General features: G+C 44.0%; 1 protein-coding gene across 1 annotated transcript in view; it reads right to left on the minus strand.

Moving 5' to 3' along the window:
- The window catches only part of NPEPPS (aminopeptidase puromycin sensitive), a 71,112-nt gene that overhangs the window by 20,149 nt on the left and 24,099 nt on the right, over window positions 1-26,864 (minus strand). Inside the window, exons 3-9 of the mRNA XM_056547571.1 lie at window positions 11,316-11,393; window positions 8,898-9,019; window positions 7,399-7,506; window positions 5,351-5,551; window positions 5,164-5,260; window positions 5,045-5,078; window positions 1,607-1,721 (exon numbers count right to left, since the gene is read on the minus strand). Coding sequence (XP_056403546.1) covers window positions 1,607-1,721; window positions 5,045-5,078; window positions 5,164-5,260; window positions 5,351-5,551; window positions 7,399-7,506; window positions 8,898-9,019; window positions 11,316-11,393 — 755 coding nt within the window. The remainder of the gene's footprint in view (window positions 1-1,606; window positions 1,722-5,044; window positions 5,079-5,163; window positions 5,261-5,350; window positions 5,552-7,398; window positions 7,507-8,897; window positions 9,020-11,315; window positions 11,394-26,864) is intronic.

The raw sequence follows: 26,864 nt of genomic DNA on the forward strand, positions 1-26,864 counted from the left end.
GACCTGAATATAAGCCGAGGCCCCTAATTTCACCTCAAAAACCCAGGAAAAGTTCTTGACTCGACTATAAGCCTAGGGTGGGAAATAAATCATTCCCCCCCCCCCCCCCCCCCCCATGGCATCATCCAGACCCCGTCATCCTTTCCTCTCACCCCCCCCCCCCCCCCCCAAATCATCACCGCCTGTCAATCCCTTCATCAGTGGTCTTCAACCTGCGGACCTCCAAATGTTGCACAACTACAACTCCCAACTTGCTGGGAGTTGTAGTTTTGAAACCTCTGGAGGGCCGCAGGTTGAAGACCACTGCGGCCTTAGTCATCATCCAGACCCCCCTTTTGTTTTCTACTCACCTCCCCTCGGTGGAAAGGGAGGGTGAGCTGTTCCAGGCCATCTATGTTGCAGGGAAGGTCCGGTGGGGAGGGTTAGTCGTTCGGGGCTGTCCATTTTCACCGGGGGTGGGGGGGGGGGGCCCGACTACTGACGTTGCCTTGACGGTGACACACAGGGACATTCATGCGCGTCCCTGTTGTCGTCGTCAAGACAACGTCACTAGTCCTGGGGCAGGCCCGGAGTGCGGAGAAGAGGCCCGGAACGACTAACCCTCCCCCTCCCCACCGGACGGTCCCTGCACCATAAATGGCCCGGACCAGCTCACCCTTCCTTCCCACCGAGGGGAGGCGAGTAGAAAACTAAAGGGTGGGGGGGTCTGGATGATGACGAAGGCCGCAGTGGTCTTCAACCTGCGAACCTCCAGAGGTTTCAAAACTACAACTCCCAGCATGCCCAGAAGGGATTGACAGGCGGATTGACTCGAGTATAAGCAGAGGGGGGCGTTTTCAGCACGAAAAATCAAGCTGAAAAACTTGGCTTATACTCGAGTATATACGGTATATCTGGTAATCTATTCTGCATTCTTGGGTCTTTAAATCATTTATCCCTCTGTATGCCTATTGCAAATGAACGTTTTTCTCAATGACTGGCAAGTGGCTGGGCCCCATTTGGTATATTGCTAGGGCTGTATAAACCACTGTTAGTCAAATAAAATAGGTTCTACAAGATTCTGCAACCTTCTATGGTTCTGCCTCATTGGACTAATACAGGTTCTCCAAACAGTGAAATTTGCTGTAAAAATCTGCAGCAAGAACTGACATGCTGCGGACTCAAAATCTTTACCACAACATTTCACATGCAGATAATTTGCTTAATTGTATATAGTTTACTGCAGCTTTTTGTCTGCAAATCCAGATGTAAAATCTGTAGCCTTTCCAATACCTGCGAACATAACCCAACAGCCATAACCAGTACATATAACACTGGAGATGATGGGGGGGGGGGTATTATGTGCAAAAACATCAAGATGCAATAAATTCTGAATTTTTATTAGTAATAAGAAAATTATACCCTTCATAGAAAATTCAGTAGATATTGCTAAATAATTGCTAAATAATCAGTACAAATCTAAGATGACTTAACAAAAGCAATTTCCCTTATCCCCAAGTATACAAGCTTTATCCCTGCAGTGCTGTAGGTGTCCCTGCCTGCAGACATTTGTTGTGAATTGTTTTTGGAATGTGCATTGCAGGAATGAAGAGTGAACAGAACGTACCATAGTAACTAGGTTTCCAAACCACTGGTGTGCCAGTTCATGGCCCACAACCAGTGCCACCCACTGGCGAGAGGAAGAGCATGAGTTCTTAGGATCGATTAGCAAAGCTGTCTCCCTAATAAGGAAAAAAAAGGGGAATTATAAACACTGTATAAATGAACAAGTCTAAGTTAGCTGCTTTAGTGAGCGTGTATGTGAATAACCACCCAACCATTTCAATACCAAGGAGGTATGTAATCTGACCATTGAGAATTCGCCAAGCCTAAAGGCTATAGTTCATCATATGGTAGCATATTTAAATGTACGGTGTCCATTTTAGGACATAGTCACTCATCAGCCGTAACTCCGTCCTCCGTCCGGTGAAACGGCGTCCTGTCTCCTCCCTCGGACCAATCGCTATCAGTCGCAACTCCGTCCTCCATCAGGTGAAAGGTTGTCCTGCCTTCTCCCTCTCACCAATCGCTGTCCTCTTTCAGCCACAACTCCCTCCTCCCTCATCCGAAACTCCCTCGTCCACAACGCCGTCATGCCTCAGACTATTCTCCCTCAGGCGCAACTTCCTGCCGCATAGCAGACGCTGCACAGCATGTATAGCAAATTCGAAACTGTATAACTTGCACGAATGTACTACAGACACTACACGTGCTACAGAGTCTGTATAGCAAAGCAGACATTGAATAGCTTGTACAGCAGAACCCATATAGCAGAGAGCCAACAATGACTCGGCTCTGCTACACGGCAGGAAAGTTTTTCGTCTGAGGGATGACCGTTTCGGATGAGAGAATTCAGGATGACAAAGGAGGAGGGAGTTGCGGCTGACACCTGACTGAGATTGGCCCGAGGGAGGAGGGGGGGCACAGTTTCATCTGAGGGAGGACAGAATTACGGTTAACAATTGACGATGTCCTAAAATAGACACCGTATAAATGGTCTCTGTCGTTTCAAACAACTTCCCTCATTGTGATATCCTATGTGATTTCTAACATACCTGTAAATCCTTCATTTACCACAAAGGACTTCTTAGCCCAGAAAGCCAGAAAGTCTTGTCCAATATATGTCTCATTTCTTTGCAATCTGCTGTTTACAGCCTTAAAGGGTACCTTTCATCAAATAAACGTTTGATATATTCTAGATTAATGTATGCAGAATAACTTCCCAATAGCATATTAAAAAATATGCTTTCTATTACATTTTTCTCTTTGAAAAAATGACCACTAGGGGTCTCCCAACCAGTCCTTTTTTTTTTTTATAGATTTCAGACTCATTCAGGAGTCCTAAATATGAGACTGCAGCCGGAACACAGACAAACTCACCTGCTCACTGCCAGGGAGCAATGTTGCGCTTGTCTTTGTCCCGGCTGCAGTTTGAGATTTAGGACTCCTGCATGAGACTGAAATCTATAAAAAAAAAAAACGACTGGCAGGGAGACCCCTAGTGGTCATTTTTTTCAAAGTGGAAAATTAAATAGAAAGAAGCATATTTTTTGATAACATGCTATTGGAAAGTTATTCTGCATACATTAATCTAGAATATATCAAAAGTTTTTTTTTGATCAAAGGTACCCTTTAAGGGAAATTCATAAAGAAAGGGCGGGGCTTACAGGTTCAATGCAGGGGAGCCTGGACAGTGTATGTGCAAACAGTCTGTCTGCCCCCTCCAGAGCTTTCACAAGCTTGAAATGGTAAATGAAGGCTTTTTCTTTTATCTCTGACCACCCATAAAGTTCTGGGAAGCTATCCCATGTGAAGTTTATCATCATTCAGCACTATGTAATAACATAGCAGAGAGGAGTAGGTGCTGTTCTGTGATCGACCAGAAAAGCAAGGGAGTAACTAACAGTGTGTGTACTGCTGGCAAACAGCCCAAGCTCTAGTTATCAAAATGGAAAGAATGACCTAAAGCTGTGTTCCATGGAGTGGGCTCTAAGTGGCTCAATAACCACAGCAAAATCACTTAAACTACTTTGTTAGCTCTCTAAAGAGCTAATGTAACGCACCCACCCAGGTTTTTATTTTTTTAATTAAAAAAATACAGGAATGCTTTTGGCGTTTGCTTTCTTATGATCCCAATTTTCTCAACATACTAACTGGGTATGTGTCATTTTTGTTTTAAAATTAAATTATTTGTGCTTGTCAAAAATAGGATTATTATCTCCCAATGGGGGAGATTGATCAAAACTCATGCAGAGGAAAAGTCAACCAGCTGCCCATAGCAACCAATCAATTTGCTTCTTTCATTTTTTGAAAATGAATATGAAAAATATAAGCAGTAATCTGATTGGTTGCCATGGGCAACTGGTCAACTTTTCCTCTACACAAGTTTTTATTAATCTCCCACATTGTCCCAGCATTGAAAGGGTTCCCTTAAAAGGAAATCTGTCAGTAGTATCACCTGCACTAAACCTTTCACACAGGCTTGTAGTGCGGGTGATGCTGATTAAAACGGTACTCACATGGTCATGATTCGCCCAGCCGTCCCACCGCAAATCTATTTATGCTAATGAGGGCCTTGGGGTATGGGCAGAGCTCCGATCCGAGCTTGGGGAAACGCTGACGTCATCCTCGCCGGGCGGACGTTCCGCCCGGCTCATCAATATTCATAACCCCCCTCCCTGTTCCTTCGCCCGTGTTAGTGTACAGCGCATGCGCCGCTTACTGTGTACTCCCAGAAGCAGCATTCCCTTTGGCTTCACTGCAGCAGCCATCTTCGATAAGTACACAGTAAGCGGCGCATGAGCTGTACACTAACACGGGCGAAGGAGCAGGGAGGGGGGTTATGAATATTGATGAGCCGCGCGGAGCGGCCGCCTGGCCAAGACTACGTCAGCGTGCCCCAAGTTCGGATCGGAGCTCCTCCTATGCCCCAGGGCCCTCATTAGCATAAATAGGAAAACGCAATTTGCGGCGGAAAGGCTGGGCAAATCTGGACAGTGTGAGTACCATTTTAATCTGCATCACCCGCACTATAAGCCTGTGTGACAGGTTTAGTGTGGGTGATACTACTGACAGATTTTCTTTAAGATTCCCCTATATTTAAAGATTAAACATTAAAAGTTGTATTACAAGAACAATGAAGTTATCATAAAACAACTGTGCATACAGATACTTATCCTATGACACCAGCAGCTAACTCTGGGAAGAAATGCAATGTGGCTGACATGGCTGCTTTTATAACACACACTTGTGCAGTGATAACACTAAGTGTATCTTGCAGATTTGTACAAAAAATATGTTCACATCATCCCCAGGATAAATAAAACTAAAATAAAAGCATTACTGAAGATGCAAGAACACATTCCACCAAGTCTGAGATCTTGAGATAAATAGACCATAACAAAGCCGAGATCATAAGTAGTAGTTTGATCTCAAAGTGTAATGGAGATCTTTTGATCTATAACCCCACTGGAAGGAAAGTGGCACAGAAAAGCAACAAACCTACCTGTAGGTGACCAAGCCCCAGTTTTCCATGGCTCCTGTGAAAACAAATAGAAGGTGAGGGATGGAAGCACAGCAATGACCGTGTCATCTGTACATCAGGCCAGTCAGTGGAAACTTTACCAGCTGCAAAGTCTGCAATCGCGATGAGGTCAATCTTGGGAAGAGGGTAGGGAACATTGAAGTAATCCTTATAGAAAGGCAGAGTTTTAGCAGCAACCTAAAATGGGTGACAGATAAAAATGGTTGGTGGTAAACTTATTAGGTAATCTAAATACACACATAAAAAAAAAAGCCCACCAGAATTTACCTCTAAGGCGAATTTTCCTTGCTCTGCTTTTCCAACTGGCGTATAAACCCGAACCAGAATTCCATCGGCAGATCGTGTCTCTACAAAGTCATACTCCCCTACCACAAAGGCCACGAGATAGGTAGACATTACAGGGGTGCGTGCAAATTTCACTTCCACCAGGCTCTCATCATCAGGGTATGGCTTACGCTCAACTAGGTTCTAAGCAACATAATATGAAGATGCAGATAAAGAGGAAAGATATAAACAGTAAATGAAACACAAATGAACAGCCTTAAATATACACATGATGATTCATTTATGTTGGCGTTTGCAGAGATTCATGCACAAATTCATTCATCCAAATGGACATGCGTTGCACATGCTGCAGAAACAATTCCATTTGGATGAATGAAAGTGATCAATATTTGTAAAAGCATTTTCAACAAATCTGGAGCACGTTAATGAATCCTTACAGGGACTGTGCAATAAGGAATATCTCTTATTGGACAGCTACTTAATACCCAAACGGAAAATATTGCCACAAAATAGCTTTTTATAGTAAGGCATTCATTTATATAGTGGTCCCTCAAGTTACAATATTAATTGGTTGGTTCCAGGACGACCATTGCATGTTGAGACCATAACTATGGAAACCAGGAAAAAGTGAGGATTAAAAGAAAAGTAGATAAACTAATATAGATAAAGCAAGTCCATATATATATATATATATATATATATATATATATATATATATAAATAATAAAGATCTGCTGGGAGCTCCAATCACAGTATGTAGAGGACAGGAGCTTCTTCAGGGTCCTGTACAGTACACGCAATGTCCTAAAAAAGTAACATGGAGCCGCCCTCACCTGGTGTCCAAAGGAGCAGCTAACCCTGGTACAGGTAAAGAGAAGTACCTCCCTGTACTGTAGGGGGCGCAAACAGACAGAAATTCAGTGCATACACTTCAGTAATACAAGGGTTTTACCAGTGAATGTCCATTCTGATTGGTCGGTTCTTCCAGCCATTGACACGTGTCACAGATCTGGACTGTCTGTACATTGTATGTTGAGTCTGGTTTCAAGTTACAATGTTCCAGAAAAGATCATTGTATGTTGAAAATATTGTGAGTTGAGGGATCACTGTCTATAATAGCTAGAATGTAATGCTTCATTTCTCCTCAAGTGGGCACTGCATGAATAGTGTACGGCTGGCCGCTGCTTTCCCCGATTATTGCAGCCAGAGAGGCTGCACTGTTGATGATGGTCTGTGGATGGCATTGCAGCTCTATCCCATGCAAGTGAATGAGCAATGAAAATCCATCAGCTCCTAAATGCTTGGAGTACAGGTTATGCAGGAAAAAAAACATTTTTTTTATGTATCAACTGGCTCCAGAAAGTTAAACAGATTTGTAAATTACTTCTATTAAAAAATCTTAATCCTTTCAGTACTTATGAGCTGCTGAAGTTGAGTTGTTCTTTTCTGTCTAAGTGCTCTCTGATGACACGTGTCTTGGGAAACGCCCAGTTTAGAAGCAAATCCCCATAGCAAACCTCTTCTACTAATTATCTTAGGAAACCAAACACAGTATATCAAATTAGTATGGTTAATCATGACCTGTTACTGTTGCAGGGTCCAAGTCTTGGAAAAGAGGTGCTCTGAAAACACTTCTTGAATTGCCTCAAAAAAGCCCAGGGTAGACCTCTACTTTCACTACTTTAGGGTACGTTCCCACACGGCGTATTTGCTGCGTATTTGCTGCTGCGTATTTTATTTTCCCTGTTGAAGTCAATGGGTAGGAAAATACGCAGCACCAAATACGCAGCAAATACGCAGCAAAATACGCCACGTGGGAATGCACCCTTACAGTGTATTTTTGTTTGATGGCGTCTATGATGTGCCGTGTTCTCATGAGGACAAAGTGTTGGGGAAGTAATGTTACTTAATCTTTTGTTGTCTTACTAATCCCTCAGTCATCAGTTATGGGTGGAGGTCACCTTTCATTGTACAGATGATACAATGAGTAAAAGGGTATGATACACTTGAGGATTTAACACAAAACTTACCATGTTTGACAAAGCTACTCGATCTTTGGGGACAATCAAAATGACGTCAAAGGTTGCCTTGATAGCTGGTTCATCCCAACAAGGAAAAGCTCTTCGTGCATCTGTGGCCTGTAAATATAACAGATCAAATCTATATCACAAAGAAATATTAGAACAATATAAATGACAACAAATAGAAAGGCACTAAAAAACATGAATGTGTCCAATGTTTATGGTGCATCCCTATGGGGCGGAAGTGCTGCATATTTTTCACAGTATTTCTAAAGGTAAATCGGCAGTGATGACTAAATCTTTCCTAAAGAGACCTGGAGCTGGGATATACCACCTGCTGTGGATAGATGGCGGTTCCAAAGGTTGGACTCCCACTGACACACACCAGATGGCTTTTCATCACTGTGAGGGTGAATTGCAGCACAGTTACATTGAAGTGAATATGGCCAGCTCCTCTGTTAAAGGGGTACTCTGGCCCTAAGACATCTTATCCCCTATCCAAAGGGCAGGGGATAAGATGTCTGACAGCTGGGGACCCCCACAATCTTGGCGGTTGGTGCAATTGGTTGTGATTTCTTCCAAAGGGTTAATGTTAGCTGTTATATTTCTGTTTCCTGTCCTTTGTGATTTCTACCTAAGGGTTAATGTTTGCTGCTCTGTGTGTGTTTACTGTTCCCTTTGTCCATATGTCTGATGAAGCGCAAAGGCGCGAAACGCGTTGCATGTTGGGAAATAAACGTCTTGAACAATTACCTCCCTGTGTGGTCTCTCAGCGCCCAAACTATCCATCTCCTGGAGGTTGTTAGCTGCTTGATGCTTTCCACAGGATAGTAAACACCAAGCTGATCATTGGGGATCCAACGACAGAGGTCCCCTTCCAAACCCAAAAATGCAGGAAAATTCTCCCCAAAAGGAATGGAGCAGCAGCACACATACGCAGCCAGAGCTCCACTCATTCTCTATGGGGGCTTACAAACAGACTCAGACAATTGAGCTTTATCAGAAACGGCAGGGGTACCAGTGATTGGACCCCACAGATCAGTTATCTTGTTATCTCCTAACGTGTGGATCCAGGAAAAACTTAGCATCTTTGGATAACCCTAAGAACTTCTTACAGTCACTACTATGCTACAGCTTCCATGCTGCTTTCCTCTTCTTGTTTATGTTTAAGTGACTCCGCTTCAATTTCTTTGGTGTTTGCTTTTCTTGCAAGTATGGTTAAAATGTAAACACAAACTTTTAGACTGTATATCTCCATTCAACACTAGGAGAAATAATATATAGTCTGAGGGTACATTCACACGTACACAGATTAGATGCGCAGGATTTTCTGCTGCAGATTTCAATGTAAACTAAATGACTGAGCACAGCTTCTAATCTGCAGTTACAAATCCTGCATATAAAATCTGCTCAGGATCCTGTATGTGTGAATGTACCCTAAATGTAACAGTGTATCCCATAATTAGGTTTTTGAGAGCCAACTTGTGATTCTCTCCACATTTCCTTACCTCAAACTGAGTGACTGCAGCATAGCGCGTTTCTCCAGATGCTGTGGCATATTTGCTGCGATAGAACCCTTTCATTTTATCATTCAGCTCCCCAACAAAGTCAATCTTCAGCATCCCGGTACCTACACAAACAAACGTGCATCAAACCAGAGCATTGGTTACAGAGAAAGTCCCTACAGAGTCTTTTTGCTAAACAGGGAATTAAGAGACACCTGACTCCAAGGGTACAGCTTCTGCTTAAGAGAATAACAATCTGAATTGACCCCATTCACATCAGCAGTGGAGCTCCGTTCACTGAAACTGTCAAAATGTTGCAGAGGTGTTTGTGTTTTATTTTTCTTTATAATTCTTTATTTTCCATTTTTACCATAAGCAAATAAATGCAGATGTGTTTTCACCAGTCAAATCCTGCAAAATAACCAACACAGCTGGAAAAGTAGATTATTATAGTCAATAGGTTCTATCTTTGTCCGTTGTGCAACAACCATCCAGCTCAGTTTCTGCTGTCAGGAATGGACTGAGGGAGATTCGGTGAAGATGTAAATTAGCCTTAGTGAGAAGGCCCTGAATAGGTGTCTGGGGACTGATAAAATTACGAGTCTGTGCTTAAACCCTTAAGGACTCGTTTTTGCATTTTTCATAACAAAATCATAACGCTTTCAATTTTGCACCTACAGACCCATATATAGTGGCTTATTTTTTGCGTCACCAATTGTACTTTGTAATGACATCACTTATTTTATAACAATCTGCGGTCAAACTAAAAAAATAAAAATAAAACACATGCTATTTTGTTAATTTTGTGGGCTTCAGTTTCTACGCAGTGCACTTTTTGGTAAAACTGACACCTTATCTTTATTCCGTAGGTCCATAGGGTTAGAAGGATATCTAATTTATGTAGGTTTTATTTTATTTAACAATTTATAATTAAAAATTATAATTACATGCACCACAACTAGTATGTTTAAAATTGTCATTTTCTGACCTCAATAACTTGAATTTTTCTGCATACTGGGCGATATGAGGGCTCATTTTTTGCGCCATGGTCTGTAGTTTTTATTGGTACCATTTTTGTTTTAATGGGATTTTTTGATTGCTTTTTTTGGTATATGAAGTGACCAAAAATGCACATTTTTGGACTTTGGTATTTTTTTACATGTACGCCATCGACAGTGCGGTTTAGCAAACCTTATATTTTAATAGTTCGGACATTTACACACTTGGCGGTACCACATATGATTTTTATTACATTTTATTTAAAAAAATTTTTTTATTAGGGTTAATTCACTTTTATAAACTTTTTCTTTTAACACTTTCTTTTAGTCCCTAAAGAGGACTATACCATGCAATTATTTGATTTCATATACTGTTCAATGTTATGCCATGCATAGCATTGATCAGTGTTATCAGTGCTCTGCTGTTCCAGCCTGCAGAGCTTGGCTGGAGCATCAGAGGACTGATCGTACAGCAGGGAGGCAGGTAAGGGCCCTCCTGCCGTCCTCTCAGCTGATCGGGACATCGCGGTTTCACCGCGATGGTCCCGATCAGCTCTAGCGGCGTCTTTAATGTCTGGCATCGGCTCGATCGGCGGTGCCCGCCATTAACCGAGTCTTGGCTGCAGTCGGGACCCAACGGGTTTAAAGCGTGCTCAGCTCGTGAGCACGCTTGAACCACCAGTAACGGGACCAGGGTGTACAGGAACGCCCTGCGTCCTTAACAACTTAAAGGACATCTGCAGCAATAACAACTTATCGGCGGAGGATCGCTGGGACCCCCCGCGATCTCCTAAACAGGCCCCGGCATTGCCACTCTGTGATAGTGGCTAATGCACGTAGCGTCGACCTCACTGAGGTCGACCGTACGCCCCCCTTCCCATTCAGCTCTATGGGAGAGTCGGGAAGGCACGAACACTGCATCCCCACCTCTCCCATAGAACTACATGGAGGAGGTGTGTCGGCCGTGGCTTCATGCTGCGGCCGAAACGGCTCCTGCACGGGAGAGCCACGGCAGAGCAGTGGCCCGTGCAGGAGATTACGGGTGGGGGGGTCCCAGCGCTTGGACCCCCTGCAATCAAACATTTATTCCCTATCCCGTGGATAGGGGATAAGTTGTTTTTGCTACAGATTTCTTTTAAGTCTGCAACCTAACCAAGACTGTAATCCCAGCAGCAGACTTAATAAAATACTCAGTGTACAAAAGGAAATCTCACAATGGAACTGTTAGCCACTTTAAAAGCCAACCACAAAGACATGAAGACTGTAATATGTTAGATCAATGTCACATAAGGTCCACTGGATGCTGTACATAACATTAGGCACATTGAAGCTTAAAACAACATCAAGTCCACGTGCCACTGGACGAATAACACCCAAAGGTTTTGCAGAAGATTTTTCTTTAGGTTTCTTAAATTAAACTTACCCTTTTGCAAAGTACTAGGGAAGGACAGTGTGACTTTCTCATCTTCATTCTGATAGTTAAAACCTGTGGCATGAATCTCTGCAAGAGAAAAAGGGAAATCAGATTAGACGAACGTGAAGAGACATTAAGCATCAACCCTAATAAGTGTTTTCACGGTTAACCCTTAAAAATTGATTGAGACTTGAGAACATATTCAAAGCAATGACAATGTTTTACAAAAAAAAAATTATAATAAATAAAAATAAAAAATAACCAGATCTAAAGGTGCACTCAGACATGTCTGATTTCTGGTGTGGATTCCTCTCCACAAATCTGAAGTACATTACAGTAGAATAAGTAGAATACATGTGGATGGAGTCATCAGAAAAAGCAGTAGCAGCCACATTTTTTGCACACAGAGCATACTGTGGGTTTTTATTGTTTATGTAAATTTCATTCCTTTGATGTAAAAGGGTGAAATCCACAGTGAATGCTCAGCATGATCTGCAGCTAAACAATTTGCCATGGATATGTCAGAATGTTGTGTCATAATGAGCGTTATAAATGTATACGTAGATAGTAGTAGTCCGCTCACCCTGGTAACCTTCCTGTGCTTTGGACTGTGCTGGGCAGCACAATCATTACTGAGGAAAGGGTCCAGTACAGGCCCAACCATAGTCCATAGTTGTAAGTGGTGAATAGAAAGTCACCTTTGTTTCACGAAAAGTGTGACTTCCTATTTACCACTAGTATATGGATTTTAAACAGGACACATTTATTGCAGCTTCTGCACTGGATATTTTGTTAAAACATTAAGTCTAGGGATTCAGAAGTGGTCCAAGCAGTAATCTTCAAAACAGACGTCCCTTATCCACTCAGTGAATGGAATGAAATTGTGCATGCCCCTGCCATCTCCAGCCTGGCACCGCGGCCTTCTGACCATTTATGTTCAGAATGCCAGCTGTGCTAGGCTTCAGGTGGGCGTGGTCTTCACTCCACTGCTGTCTCAGATTTTTCCCAGCTTGCAATGCGGTCGAGACCTGACTCACTAGTCAGCTGATGACAGGGAGCCTGTCTGCTTCAATGGGTGGAGAGAGCAATCTGCAAGTAATGCAACAGCTGGATGCACCCTGATTGAAAACCACAGGTCTGCAGCTCATTTATGTTTCAATGGGTGGGAAGGAGGAAAATGTTATCATGGGATTTGTAGGCAAACAAGGAAAACTTAAAACAGGAAATACAAGAAAGCTAGCCACAGTTTTATGGTAACCTTATGACATAGCCATTTAGCCCAAGACAAGCGCAGATCCTTCCTAAGCATGTCCATTACTGTCTGCCAGGTACATACTAAAATCACCTTATGCTGATAACCCCTTTAATGTCTATGGAAGATATATGGAGGAGGAGTGACGGCTGTGGTCTGGCACGAAGCGGAGTTTGCTGTGTGAATGCAGATTACCGGTGCGCGTGGCCGGAGATCGCAGGGTGCCGGGCCGGAGACATCTTATGAGTCCAGACATCTATTAGTTTCTCCCTTTCACCTCTAACAAGATAGCAGCTAGGGTGTACTGACAGTCAAGAGGACCACACAGGCAAAATCTAAATGTCATCAAATCTGCAGACATGTGAACATACCCTTAAAAGGGATTCTGTCATCCGTGTCACCTGCACTAACCTGTTGTCCAGGCTTGTAGTGCAGGTGAAACTGACAATGTGTAGCAAGTAAGTGGAAATACAATTTGTGGATGTGCAGTTATGTTTCTGTTTTTTTGGGAGGAGGGGGTTCCCAGGATCATGCATGGTGATGTTCAACCGGCTTCTTCCTATTAACACCTCCTCCTGTGTGCTGAGCCTCCTTTGCTGCAGAATGGAGCTCCACTCTGCAGAATCTCAGCACAGGGAACCATGAAGATGCCGGCGAGACGTCACAGTGCACAGGGAGCTTGGGAACATTTCCAGTAAACCTGTACAACAGTTCAGTGCGGAGGACAGATTCCCTTTAATAAATATGACAGATAGTGGTGGCTTTGTTGGATTGCCTGGGGGTGCTGCTTGCTGGAGTTGTGTGCGCTGGGATTGGGGGGAGTCTCCCTATTGGAATATGAGTATATTAAAACCTCTAGTTTACTGCTTGTGTATATTCCTGCTCCTGCAGAGGGAAGAGACGGACTGTTTGCATGTACGGTGGGTGGGGGGGTTTATTGTTGGGGAAATGTTTTCGTATGTTTAAAAATGGTTAAACTCTTAATAAAAATATCTGATTTAAAAAAATAAAAATAAAAAAATATGACAGATAGGTGTGCAGGTGAAACTACTCATAATCCAGAAAAGCCAACAGTCTACTATGAGCCAGTCTGCAAAAAATGTCTTCACATGTCTAGAGCAGCGTCTTCCAACCAGGGTGCCTCCAGCTGTTGCAAAACTACAACTCCCAGCATGCCCGGACAGCCAACGGCTGTCCGGGCATGCTGGGAGTTGTAGTTTTGCAACAGCTGGAGGTACCCTGGTTGGAAAACGCTGGTCTAGAGGACAGTCTCGCAGAAAAGTTAGGGTATCCTTGGGTATCCCCAAAAAAAGGAGCTTTTATTTGCCTGATCTCTGACTCCAGATAAAGTAGTGGGGTCAGTGAAAATGAGGGAGAGGCAAGATGGGTGCCTTCTGGGACTGTGCCATCAAAATGTGTAAGAGGAGAGGGGTACTACTATTCGAGATGAGCGAACTTACAGTAAATTCGATTCGTCACGAACTTCTCGGCTCGGCAGTTGATGACTTTTCCTGCTTAAATTAGTTCAGCTTTCAGGTGCTCCCGTGGGCTGGAAAAAGGTGGATACAGTCCTAGGAGACTCTTTCCTAGGACTGTATCCACCTTTTCCAGCCCACGGGAGCACCGGAAAGCTGAACTAACTTATGCAGGAAAAGTCATCAACTGCCGAGCCGAGAAGTTTGTGACGAATTGAATTTACTGTAAGTTCGCTCATCTCTAACTACTATGTGTACTGCTCATATTTTTTACTCCCTGTCCCTTTAAATCCTGCAGCGCGTAACTGTACAAATGAAGCTCTCTCTATAGCCCGAGGAAATCGTTCTAAACACATATTTACCGCTAACATAAATTAAAAGGGAGAGCCATGAAATTAAACATGCATTTATTAGATCTTTACAGGAGCAGAACATTCGTACTAATATTACTGCTGGCGCAGGCCTCACTTCGGCCTTATTACAGAGCAAAATAAGGAGCCGAGTTTCTGCTATTATCAGGCGATCATCAAAGCCCACAGGTCCCCAGACAACAATTGCATCAGCATTACAGCACTGGATCCATGTGCTCCCTATTCTACTGCAGACTAGAGAGATACATTCCCTGGGTTGACATCATGCAAGTATCTCTGAAATAAGGACATTGTCAGTATTGGCAGAGTAACCTGCTGAAGAGACTGGCACCGAGCCTGCTGGTGATTGTAGACTAAGCTGGCATCAAAAGCGGCGCTGAGATTATACCTGGCACTTTAGGACCTACTATAAACTCATGTCAACACAATAAGATAGATATCATGTGAGACAGATCCCTCAAAAGCTAAATAAATTGTTCACTGCTGACATTGTAACCTAAGCTGCGCACTGAAGACTTCGCCAGTGTGTTGGCACTGCAATGAGTCCGACATGTCACTTACACAGAAGTGTCAGCACTGTATGGCGGGTTCAAACTACTACACAATCAAGGGGGGGGAGCGATCAATGTAAAATGATGTAAGGACTATTTTACTACCCAAGGTGTTAGTGTATATTAGATATATGCATTTTTTTTTCCACCAAAATGTGTGACCCCAAGGTGGCCACACATTTTCTGACCTACGAATATGAGAGGTCATTATTGCTGAATGCTCAAAGACCCAGAAAACAAAAATATTTATGGGGAGAGAAAGATTTAATATGATTGATTACAAAAGGCCCAAACCATATGGACAGCTGACCGCTGCATCAGTTGTATCTTCAGTGTACATCTACCTTAATCCCTCTACAATCTATAATTGATCTGATCTGTCATGGCTATGAGGGCTATAACATTGCAAAAAAAAAAAAAAAAAAGTGGAAAAAAAAAGATCATTTAATCCTTCCCCTAATAGAAGTCAGAATCACCCCCCTTTTCCCATTTGAAAATTAAATTAAAATGAAAAATTCCCATTTAAAAAAAAAAATAAAAAAATAAATACCGTCAAACCGCCATAATTTAGTAAAATATTGTCATACATTTTTGGTCATACTGCTCAACATTACCTGAGACCCTACCTTTGCATCCATGGTTTATCAATCCCCTTCTACTGATAACGCCTGTCTGCGGCAGGCTCTACCAATAGAGGACAGATATATCAATGCTGTACAGATGTACAGTTTTGCTCTAATGATTGCTCATACAAGACCCCTAGGGAGACTAGAGTAAAAAATTAAATAAAAAATACAATCAAGGTTTTACAAAAATAAATGAACCCCTTCCGTGCATACAAACTGGGGATCATTGTAAAAAGACTGAGCTGTAGAATTGTCAGTTTAAATTTTATTTCACACAATTCAATTTCTGCTTTGGTATATTTAAAAATTTTATAAAAGGCATCATAATAAACTACTGTTAGTACCGCAAAAAACAAGCCCTTATATGGGTCTCTAGATGGTAAAATAAAGAAAAAACAAAAACACAAAAATTAAGACTGGTCTGGTCCTAAAGGGGTTATCGAGGTTATCCAGTAGGGATGTCCTGATACCATTTTTAAGACCGAGAACGAGTACCGATACTTTAATTCTAGTACTCGCCCATACCAAGTACGAGTACTTTTATTTTAAAGGGAATCTGACACCAGGGTGACCCGGTTTTTGGTGCCGCTTACCGTGCTGATATGTGGGTCCTTGTTGTGTGCAATGGAGGCGGCTGCTGTAGTATGAGCCAAGATCTCTCTCTTCTCCATTGGACAGAACAGGGAATTTGCATTGGTGGCGAGACCGGAGCAATAGCGCTGATCTTCACATGGTGAGCAGCGATAGAAACCGAGTCACCTGCACCATCTACCTATATATTCAAGTTAGTGCAGGTGACTCTGCTGTAAGATTGCCTTCAATATTAGTTAGTATCCCATTGTAGGTAGTATAGATAGTTGCAGATATTAGTAGCACCCCCCCCCCCCACCCCCTGTAGACCGCAGCCCCCTGCAGACATTAGGAGCAGCCCCCCTGTAGACCGCAGCCCCCCTTGTAGACAGTGCTCCCTCTTGTCCCCCTTTTAGACAGCATTCCCCTTGTAGACAGCAGGGTCCCCCTTGTAGGGAGCAGCCCCCCCCCCCCCCCCCCCCTTCCATCTTGTAGACAGTGCTCACCTGCGGCTGTCCTCTGGTGTTGCCGCTCCGCTGTCCCGTTCTCCCGATGGCATCATGGCGTCCTATGGAGGAGCATGTGACGTGTATGTCTGCTTCCCCCGTAGCGTTACACTAGGCGCAGGGGACGAGGAGTGACATGTGTGTCACATGCTCCTCCATAGGACGCCATGATGCGATCGGGAGAACGGGACAGCGGAGCGGGGGCCGCACAGCAGCAGGTATCGGACATGGTTTCAGGGACATTAAACGAGTCCCCGATACCATGCAAATGCCGAGTATCGGCCCCGATACTAGAATCGGGAGTCCCTATCATACAGACAAACTTTTTTACATTTAGCAGTGCCCAAGGTGTCAGGAACCCTATTGCCGGTCTCTTTCACTCAGACCTTGCTTCTGTATGCAACAACAGATGGCATATAAGCAATTCACAGTGGGGCGTAATGTACATGATGTGATCCACCGGCCGTCTCTGTAACGCGGAAGCTTTTCTTCTCACATTCACATGGGGGCCAGTCTGTTCCTACAAGGTAGATACAGCGGGAGACTAATCTAATCCGCATGTCCCTGAACAGGCCCCTGACAGAGGATCTGCACTCCATTTTTTCTTTACAGTATGATGATTTACAATGTCCAAATCGGGTATAGAGGTAACATGACGCTTCACAGGTATATAGACATGAGCAGCTGTCAGCAGCATGAGAGCAAGAACAGCAGTATACGACAGGACACCTGCTACAGCAGTTTTTCCCAACCAGGCTCCAGCTGTTGCAAATCTACAACCCCCAGCATGCAATAGGCAAGTGTTTCCCAACCAGGGTGCCTCCAGCTGTTGCAAATTTACAACCCCCAGCATGCAATAGGCAAGTGTTTCCCAACCAGGATGCCTCCAGCTGTTTCAAATCTTAAACCCCCAGCATGCAATAGGCAAGTGTTTCCCAACCAGGGTGCCTCCAGCTGTTGCAAAACTACAACTCCCAGCACGCCCGGACAGCCTTCGGCTGTCCGGGCATGCTGGGAGTTGTAGTTTTGCAACAGCTGGAGGCACCCTGGTTGGAAAACACTGTGCTAGAGCATTATCATCGGCAAGTGTCAGGGATCTGGAGATGTGACAGCCAACATCTGACATCATGCCATGACATTTAAAAGTCGCACTTTTCCAAGTCCACTAAGGGGTGCCCACTGCAATGCAGTTTACGGCAGGACAAGAATTAAACACATCCATCAGGTTGGTATAGTACGCCAGAATTTTCACATTGACAAGACCGAGCCATTTGGCAGGCAACCAAGGAATGTCTGTGGCAAGACTAGACTTGTTAAGTGCTGGTGGGAGAGGAGCATGGAGGGCGGTGTGTGAACGGAGCCTGTACACAGACCGTGAACCAGCGCGAATTTTAAGTGTTTATGTGTAATAATCGCACAATGACAGGCGGTCCCGGTCACAGCAGGATGTAGGTGTGCACCCTAGCACATCCCCCGCAGACCTATAGCGTTGATGACACTAGCGATGTCGGCTTGTACGCTGCAGATACACCATGTTGGACTCTCCTCCCCCCACCACTGACTATATAAATCCAGCTTAGCTCTGCTCTCTGGCACGGACAGAAAGCTCCATTAGTGCATTTGTCTCCTTGATAACAAAATGCACTAATGGCTTGTAAATTATAGCTCAGACCAAAATAATCAAACTCCGAAGTGGTCAACTCGTCATCATCAAGGTTGGTACAAGTACAAGGGAAGCTTTTTGATGCTTGTAAGGCTAGGTTCACACTGTGGAATTTCTGGGCCTAATTTCTGCCGGAGATCGAGTTGGCAGCACTAGGACCGCGTGGACTACATTGCCGTCCCCATAGATGGCAATGCATTTCTGAGCAGATCTCCCAAAAGATCCACCCAGAAATGCATTGCAGTCTATGGGAGCAGCAATGCAGTGTGCTCGGTCCTAGCGCCGCCTGCTCATTCTCGGGCAGAAATTCTGCAGTGTGAACCTAGCCTAATAAGAACTACCAACCTACTGGCGACTAAATCCCCTCAGGGGAAACCCTGACTAAAAGAACCCCTACAAAATAATATTCAAATTAAACTTTGATTTTTACCATCTAAAATGTGTGCCCAGTAGGTTGGAAAAAGCACACATTTTATATGGTAAAAATAAAAGTTAAAATTTTTATATTATTTTGTAGGGGTTCTTTAGTCAGGGTTTTCCCTGAGGGGATTTAGTCCCCAGTAGGTTGGTAGTTTATGAAGTTGGCCCAGAGACCCCTAGGGGAGATTTGTGGTGATTGTAATAAGAAGAATGCTTCCATGCTGCTGTATACCTGAGCTTCAGTATCCTCTCCCGGCCTCATTAAAGGGGTATTACAGGAAAAAAAAAAACCTTTTTTATATATATATATCAACTGGTTCCAGAAAATTAAACAGATTTGTAAATTACTTCTATTAAAAAATCTTAATCCTTTCAGTATTTATAAGCTTCTGAAGTTAAGGTTGTTCTTTTCTGTCTAAGTGCTCTCTGATGACACGTGTCTCGGGAAACGCCCAGTTTAGAAGCAAATTCCCATGGCAAACCTCTTCTAAACTGGGCGGTTCCCGAGACACGTGTCATCAGAGATTACTTAAGACAGAAAAGAACAACCTAAACTTCAGAAGCTCATAAGTACTGAAAGGATTAAGATTTTTTAATAGAAGTAATTTACAAATCTGTTTAACTTTCTGGAGCCAGTTGATAATAGGGATCGACCGATATCGGTTTTTTTAGGGCCGATACCGATAATCTGTGGAGGTTAGGGCCGATAGCTTATACCGATATTCCGGTATAAGTTATCGGCTATTTATCCCCCCTCGACACTGCTGCAGATCATTGATTTAAAGCGGGCGCTTTAAATCAATGCACTGCAGTGGCTTTTGCGGTGCCATAGGCCGCCGCCACCCGCTTCTCCCCGTAGTGTCCGGCGGCATTCCGGGTGGAGGGTGAACCGGTCCGGGCTGTCCTTCTCCGGGGGCGGCGTCTATGCAGCGTACTAGGCCGGAGCCTGCCCGGAGTGGAGATAAGAACACCTGGAGAAGGACAGCCCGGACCGGTTCACCCTCCACCCGGAATGCCGCCGGACACTACAGGAAGGATGGATGGCCCGGACCACCCCCATTACGGGTAAGCTTAATTTTTTTTATTGACTCGGAGGGTGGGGGAGGGGCCCGACCGGTATAGCGGTATGGGCAAAAATCCATACCATGGGAGAAAAAAAAAACGATATCCGGTTCATACCGATATACCGCCCAGCACTACGGTGGGGGGTGCGACGCATTGCGGTGGGTAGGGGGGTTGGCAGCCGCGGGGCGGTGCGGGGCATTATCGGCTTATCGGCAAGGTAATTGCCGACACCGATAATGCCCAAAATAGTGATTATCGGCCGATAATATCGGCCATACCGATAATCGGTCGATCCCTAGTTGATATATATATATATATCTATCTAAGTTTTGCCACACGTGGCCCGCAATGCCCAATGTGTGGCTCCAATCATCTAGCACTGACATGTTTGCATGTGTCCAGGTAGTTAAGAAAAGCATAGCTATGAAAAGCTGAATTGTACTAATGCAGAGATTGGATCACACAGCAGCTGCATGCTCTATGTCAGTGTTTCCCAACCGGGGTGCCTCCAGCTGTAGCAAAACTACATCTCCCAGCATGCCCGGACAGCCGATGTAGTTTTGCAACAGCTGGGGGCACCCTGGTTGGAAAATACAGCGCTATGCTCTGCACCTAACACTGATCTCTTACATGGAGGGCAGCAGTTCACATGCACCTCTCCAGTCAGAGAGAAGAATTACACTGGTCCGAGGAAAGGTAAGAGTTAATAGTACACAGCGTGACTGGCGTCACTGTTGGGGGTCATTATATGCCCGTCACTCTTGGTAGACACAGTCAAAAGCAATATCTAAAGTGAAGGGCCCCAAATGACGTAAAATAAACTGCAAAGCCACGCTGGTGCCTTTTGGCACCCCGGTCTTCTTTCTTTCATAAGCGGACATCATGTGACCACCACAGCCAATAAGCGGCCTTGAGCTGTACTCCATGCGTCACCGCTCAGTGAAGGGAGCCATGATGTCAGAGTACGGTCCCGGACCACTGACTACGGCAGTCACATGATGTTCGCTCCAGAAAGAAGACCTTGATTCTGACGGACTTTGGACCAGCATAGGATAGCAGAGAAAAGGAACTTCATTTGGCATTTTACTGCATTTGGGGCCCTTAAAAAATAAATAAACCCTTTAGGTAAGCAACGAGAGTGAGTTCACATTAAGTTGATCACTATTTTGCATCCAGATTTGTTGCCAATACCAGGTATGGCTGCTAAACCCAGGTAAAATATAATAGAAGGGATAATCCTTTTCTTCCAAGATTTTAGCTTTAAAGGGGTACTCCGCTGCTCAGCATTTGGAACAAACTGTTCCGAACGCTGGAGCTGGCGACGAGAGCTCGTGACGTTATAGCTCCGCCCCCTCATGACATCCGTCCCATAGACTTGCACTGAGGGGGCGGTGGGTGACGTCATGAGGGGGCGGGGCTATAACGTCACGAGCTCCCGTCGCCAGCTCTAGCATTCGGAACAGTTTGTTCCAAATGCTGAGCAGCGGAGTACCCCTTTAAAATAAACCTCGCCAAATGTGCAACAGGGGCAATAAGACCCGATGGGGCTATATGACGTTCAATACTACAAAGAGAAGGAAAAGGAGGGAAATATACCATAATGGTCTCAGATCAGACTAAACTGGAGCCTTTGTTATTGGTACAATGCGACTATCCTTAAATAAAAAAAAGTTTTGTACCCCATTTACATGAACCTGTACTAGAGACAATAATTGTTAAAGAGCCAGTATTGATGTGTGATACGGTACTGCTATCCCATTTTATAACAATTTGAGCATAAAGCGATCCGGAATCTGTGTGCACTATATAGAATTATTATTATTATAGATGTCTTATGGTGTATGATTAAGTGAGCAACCACGACGTGTCAAACTGTTACATGTTCCTTATATTTAAGACTTTTTTTAATGGAATAAATTAAAAGAAAGAAATTTTATCCAACACTTAGAACACTGGACTACTTTTTCTTAAAAAACAACGTTTTTCTCTCAAAAAAACACCGGGGCACTTGTGGATATCCTTGCAGTCTATACCCTCCTACTAGTTTGGTGAGCTGATTACCTGTTTTTCTTGTCTAAATTATTTATCGTCAGCTTTAAAGGGGTTTTCTGGGACCTTCATACTGATTGTCTGTCCCTAAATTAAGCCACGAGCATTAAGGGAAAGTATCATGAACAAAAAAAAAAACTTTCCATATTGACAGATAGGGGATAAGTTTTAGATTGCGGCGGGTCCGAGCGCTGGGGCCCCCCACGATCATCTGTTTGGACCTCCGCCCCCTCCATAAGCTCTATGGGAGAGCCGAAGATTGATGGACGGCTCTCCCATAGAGCTTAAAGGGGTACTCCGGTGAAAACCTTTTTTCTTTTAAATCAACTGGTGGCAGAAAGTTAAAAACAGATTTGTAAATTACTTCTATTAAAAAATCTTAATCCTTCCAGTAATTATTAGCTGCTGAATACTAAAGAGGAAATTCCTTTCTTTTTGGAATGCTCTCTGATGACATCACGAGCACAGTTCTCTCTGCTGACGTTATTATAATAATAATAATGCTTTATTTATTGTTGTCCTTAGTGGGATTTGAACCCAAGTCCCCAGCACTTCAATGCAGCAGTGCTAACCACTGAGCCACCATGCTGCCCTTAGCATACATCTGCTCTGCATGGTTGCTAAAATGGACAGGGATGTCAGCAGAGAGCACTGCGTTCGTGATGTCATCAGTGTTTCAAAAAGAAAGGAATTTCCTCTGTAGCATTCAGCAGCTAATAAGTACTGGAAGGATTAAGATTTTTTTTAATAGAAGTAATTAACAAATATGTTTAACTTTCTGCCACCAGTTGATTTTAAAAGAAAAAAGGTTTTCACCGGAGTACCCATTTAACGAAGGGGACGTGGTGGCTCCCGCTTTGGGCAGGGGTCATGACACGCTCCTGTGCTAGAGAACTGGGGCTCCAAACCGGAGACCCCACCCGCGATCTCAAACCTATCCCCTATCCTTCGGATAGGGGATAAGTTTTAGTTCATGATACTTGTCCTTTGACTAATTAACTGACCAGGCTGTGGACTCAGTGTTACCACACAGCGCCATACCATTAGAAGTGGCTATTCTTGGTACTGCATGCTTTCTGAATTCCATTCAAGTAAATAAGACAAAGCTGAAGTGCCAGACACGTCCTCTATGCACTGTACAATGCTGTACCTGGAAGAGGTCACAGTACTGCAGCTCCTCTAATCATCTGACTTGTGGGGGTAATTATTTGACACAGACTGTCTATCCTAAACCTACACTTTCACAAATAAAGTCCTGGGGGGAAAAAAAAAAAATAGCTATTTTCCCCCATTCTTTGCACATGCTTACAAAGTCAACAACAGGGTAAAAAAAAATCTGCAGTGTGAACTTTTCATCTTAAAGGCATTCAACTCTCTCATAGGACTGGTCATATTTCCGATGCCTCCAGCATTTGGCTGACATCCAGTTTGTCCATACATTCTCAATTTTTTGTGTATCATTACCTCCTATAGGGTGAGGCAGAATGACTATATAATTAGGAATTCACTAGAATAGGCCAGCTTGTTTGGAGGGGTTAGAACAGTGTTTCCCAACCAGGGAGCCTCCAGCTGTTGCAAAACTACAACTTCCAGCATGCCCGGACAGCCTTTGGCTGTCCGGGCATGCTGGGAGTTGTAGTTTTGCAACAGCTGGAGGCACCCTGGTAGGGAAACACTGGGATAGGCTATTAGGCTACTTTAAATGGGCACTCTCATTAAAACTAATTTTTGCTATTGCACTCCTTATGGTAAATAAGAAATCTTTCTAAAGTACATTGTTTAAAAAATTAAAAAAAAAAATGAAGTTTTCTTATGTTGTGTTTAAAAAAAGCTGCCACTAGGTGTCTCCCTACTTGTCCAGAGCACATTTCCCCCCATCTTTTGCACAGACTTTGAACTCCTGCTGGCCTGGCAGACGTCCAAACTCAGGAAATGCTGAGGGGGTGTGTGCAGCCTTAGCCAATCATAGCTCATCTCACACTGAATTGCTCTGGGCTGTGTGTAGCAGAGTGAGGGAGGAAGTTCTCCCCTGTATGGCTTCAGATGAGGTCACGCCTGCTGGGCAACGCCCCTTCCCAGTCTGTGAATCTGACAGACTGAGCAGAAAATACAGAGCAATATCAAGGTAGGAAACTAACAAATAATAAAAATAAAGGCAGGGGGTGGTTTATCATGATGGGGGCAGTGAACTGGGAGGATTATTAAATTTAACAAGATCATGAGAGGTACTCTTTAACAAAACAGTATTCTAGTGTGTTCCTGGAGTGTTCCAAAACACAGAAAAGGTGCAAATCTTTCGACTGAACTCTGTGTTGGTTTAACAACTGCTGTTTGCGCCCTTTGTGGGTTTATCCTACTAAACCTCTGACCGTGAATTACAAGCAATAATTTGCAGTAAATTTGACAGAGCACTTGAATACTGAGAAATCCATAGAAGACACCAATAGCAGCGTTGCATTCACTCATGACTTTGTCTACGCAACAAAAAGGACAAAGACTGTATATTGGTCTTTGGGTAAAGTGCACTTGGAGGAAAATCCACATTCCAAAGACATCGCCTGCCATATCTTGTGTACCGTCATCTTAGTCATTCTGGAGACATGACCGCTCTGCGGGAAGATATGAACGGCTAGGGAAGTGACAGCAGACTGACGAAAATGTAACACTTTTGGTACCGTGTTAGATTTGTACTGGATCGCTTAGGCTTCTTTCACACTATAGATTATTCATCATCCGTTTTCTGTATTGTATAATTTAAAAAACCGATGTATACGGCTGAATAAGGTCCGTCAAAATAACGGGCATATTCATCTGTTAAGACCCGTTATAACATTCGTCATGTACCCTTATTTTATGGCCGTTTTAACACCTCTGCCTACAGACTCCCACAGCCGGGACTACTACTACTCCCATCATGGAACAGACTTGTTTCCATGACGGGAGTAGTAATTCCCCTGACTGCGGAGGCTACATTAGTGTTTGTACTACTACCCCCATAAATGGAATAGACTGTTCCATGATGGTGGTTGTAGTAGAGGGGCTGAGGGATTGATCGCACCGAGTCTCACGTCTAAGACCCAATTCGATCAGAAGTTATTAAATAGGGGAGTGGGCGGCATGCTCCGCTCCCCTGCGAGGTAGGATGTATTTTTAAATTCCCCGCGGGGAGCACTGAATTCCCGGTATGGAGGTGCCATTCAGGGCTCCCGGCAGGGTTTTCAAACTTACACTGTGCCTAATTACTGTATAATCACATATACAGGGGAGAATCATACATATACACATTGGGGGGGGGGGGGGATAAAATGAATATACTTAAGTCAAAGGGAATGTGATTATACAGTAATCAGGCACACTAAGTTTAAAAACCCTGCCGGGAGCCCTGAATGGCTCCTCAGTACTGGCCATTCAGGGCTTCCGGTGGTGAATTTAAAAATACATTGTACATCGCAGGTGAGTTGAGCATGCCGCCCGCTTCCCTGTTTAATAACTTCTGATCGCATCGGGTCTCAGAAGTGAGACCCGGAGCGATCAATCCCTCAGCCCCTATACTACAACCCCCATCATGGATCAGAGTCTGTTCCATGATGGGGGTTGTAGTACAAACACTAATGTAGCCTCCCCAGCCACCAGCAGACTCCCGCAGCTGGCGAACTACTACTCCCATCATGGAAACAAGTCTGTTCCATGATGGGAGTAGTAGTAGTCCATCAGCACTGCAGGAGTCTGCTGATGTCACCTCTTCTGAGCATGCTCAGAAGTAATAACAGATATGATAAAACAGGTGCAAACAGATGACAAAGACTCATCCATTTGCCATAAACTTCAATGTTAAAATTTTAACGGCCGTTATTCCGCCTTTATTTTTGATAAGAAAAATTAGTGCATGTGCCGTTTTTCTTCCGTCACAAATAACTTTCGTTATTAATGACGGGCCATAATGGGTCATAATGGATAATCAAAAAATCCCATAGACTTTAATGGGATTTTGTTATAGTGTGAAAGGGGCCTTAGAGTGGAAACAGAAAGATGATTTCCCCCCCCCCCCTCTACTGCCCATAACAGCAGGGGGTACAAGTGCTCTGTCTCGTTATTTAGCAGGTTTTCTCAATTTATACAGTGACAAGCTTAGTTAACACCTAGCAAACTGCTCAATTGCAATACATTTTGTCATGGTAAAGCAATATGGAGGCCCACAGTAATAGCCTAGAGGCAGATACCTCTCTGTCAAGATAACAGACCGGTTATGGACGTGTAAAAGGTCATACGTATATTTTAACCCCTCTCATCACCGTGATCCTTTACAGCACTATGTACTGTGATGCATTGAGGGTTTTCTGTTTTCTGGTTGAGGAGCACTGGAAACATGACCTGTGGTTTACAAATGCCTTTCTCTTTATAGAGGTCACTGTAAATAGTTACCGCTGCTATATGACCTGATCAACTCCAAGCAAAAGCCTTCTGTACTCCACGGCATCACTGATGACTAACCCTACATAGTTCCTGTACAAAAGCCCATCAGTCACACTCACACACACACACGTACGCACACACACACACACACGTACGCACACACACACACACACGTACGCACACACACACACACACGTACGTACACACACACACACGTACGTACACACACACACACGTACGTACACACACACACACGTACGTACACACACACACACACACGTACACACACACACACGTACACACACGTACACACACACACACATACACACACACGTACACACACACACACGTACACACACACACGTACACACACACACACACGTACACACACACACACACGTACACACACGTACACACACACACACACGTACACACACACACACACACGTACACACACACACACGTACACACACACACACACACGTACACACACACACACGTACACACACACACACACACGTACACACACACACACACACACACACACACACACACACGTACACACACACACACGTACACACACACACACGTACACAC

This window comes from Hyla sarda, chromosome 12 (assembly GCF_029499605.1).
Source record: "Hyla sarda isolate aHylSar1 chromosome 12, aHylSar1.hap1, whole genome shotgun sequence".
Classification (NCBI taxonomy): Eukaryota; Metazoa; Chordata; class Amphibia; order Anura; family Hylidae; genus Hyla; species Hyla sarda.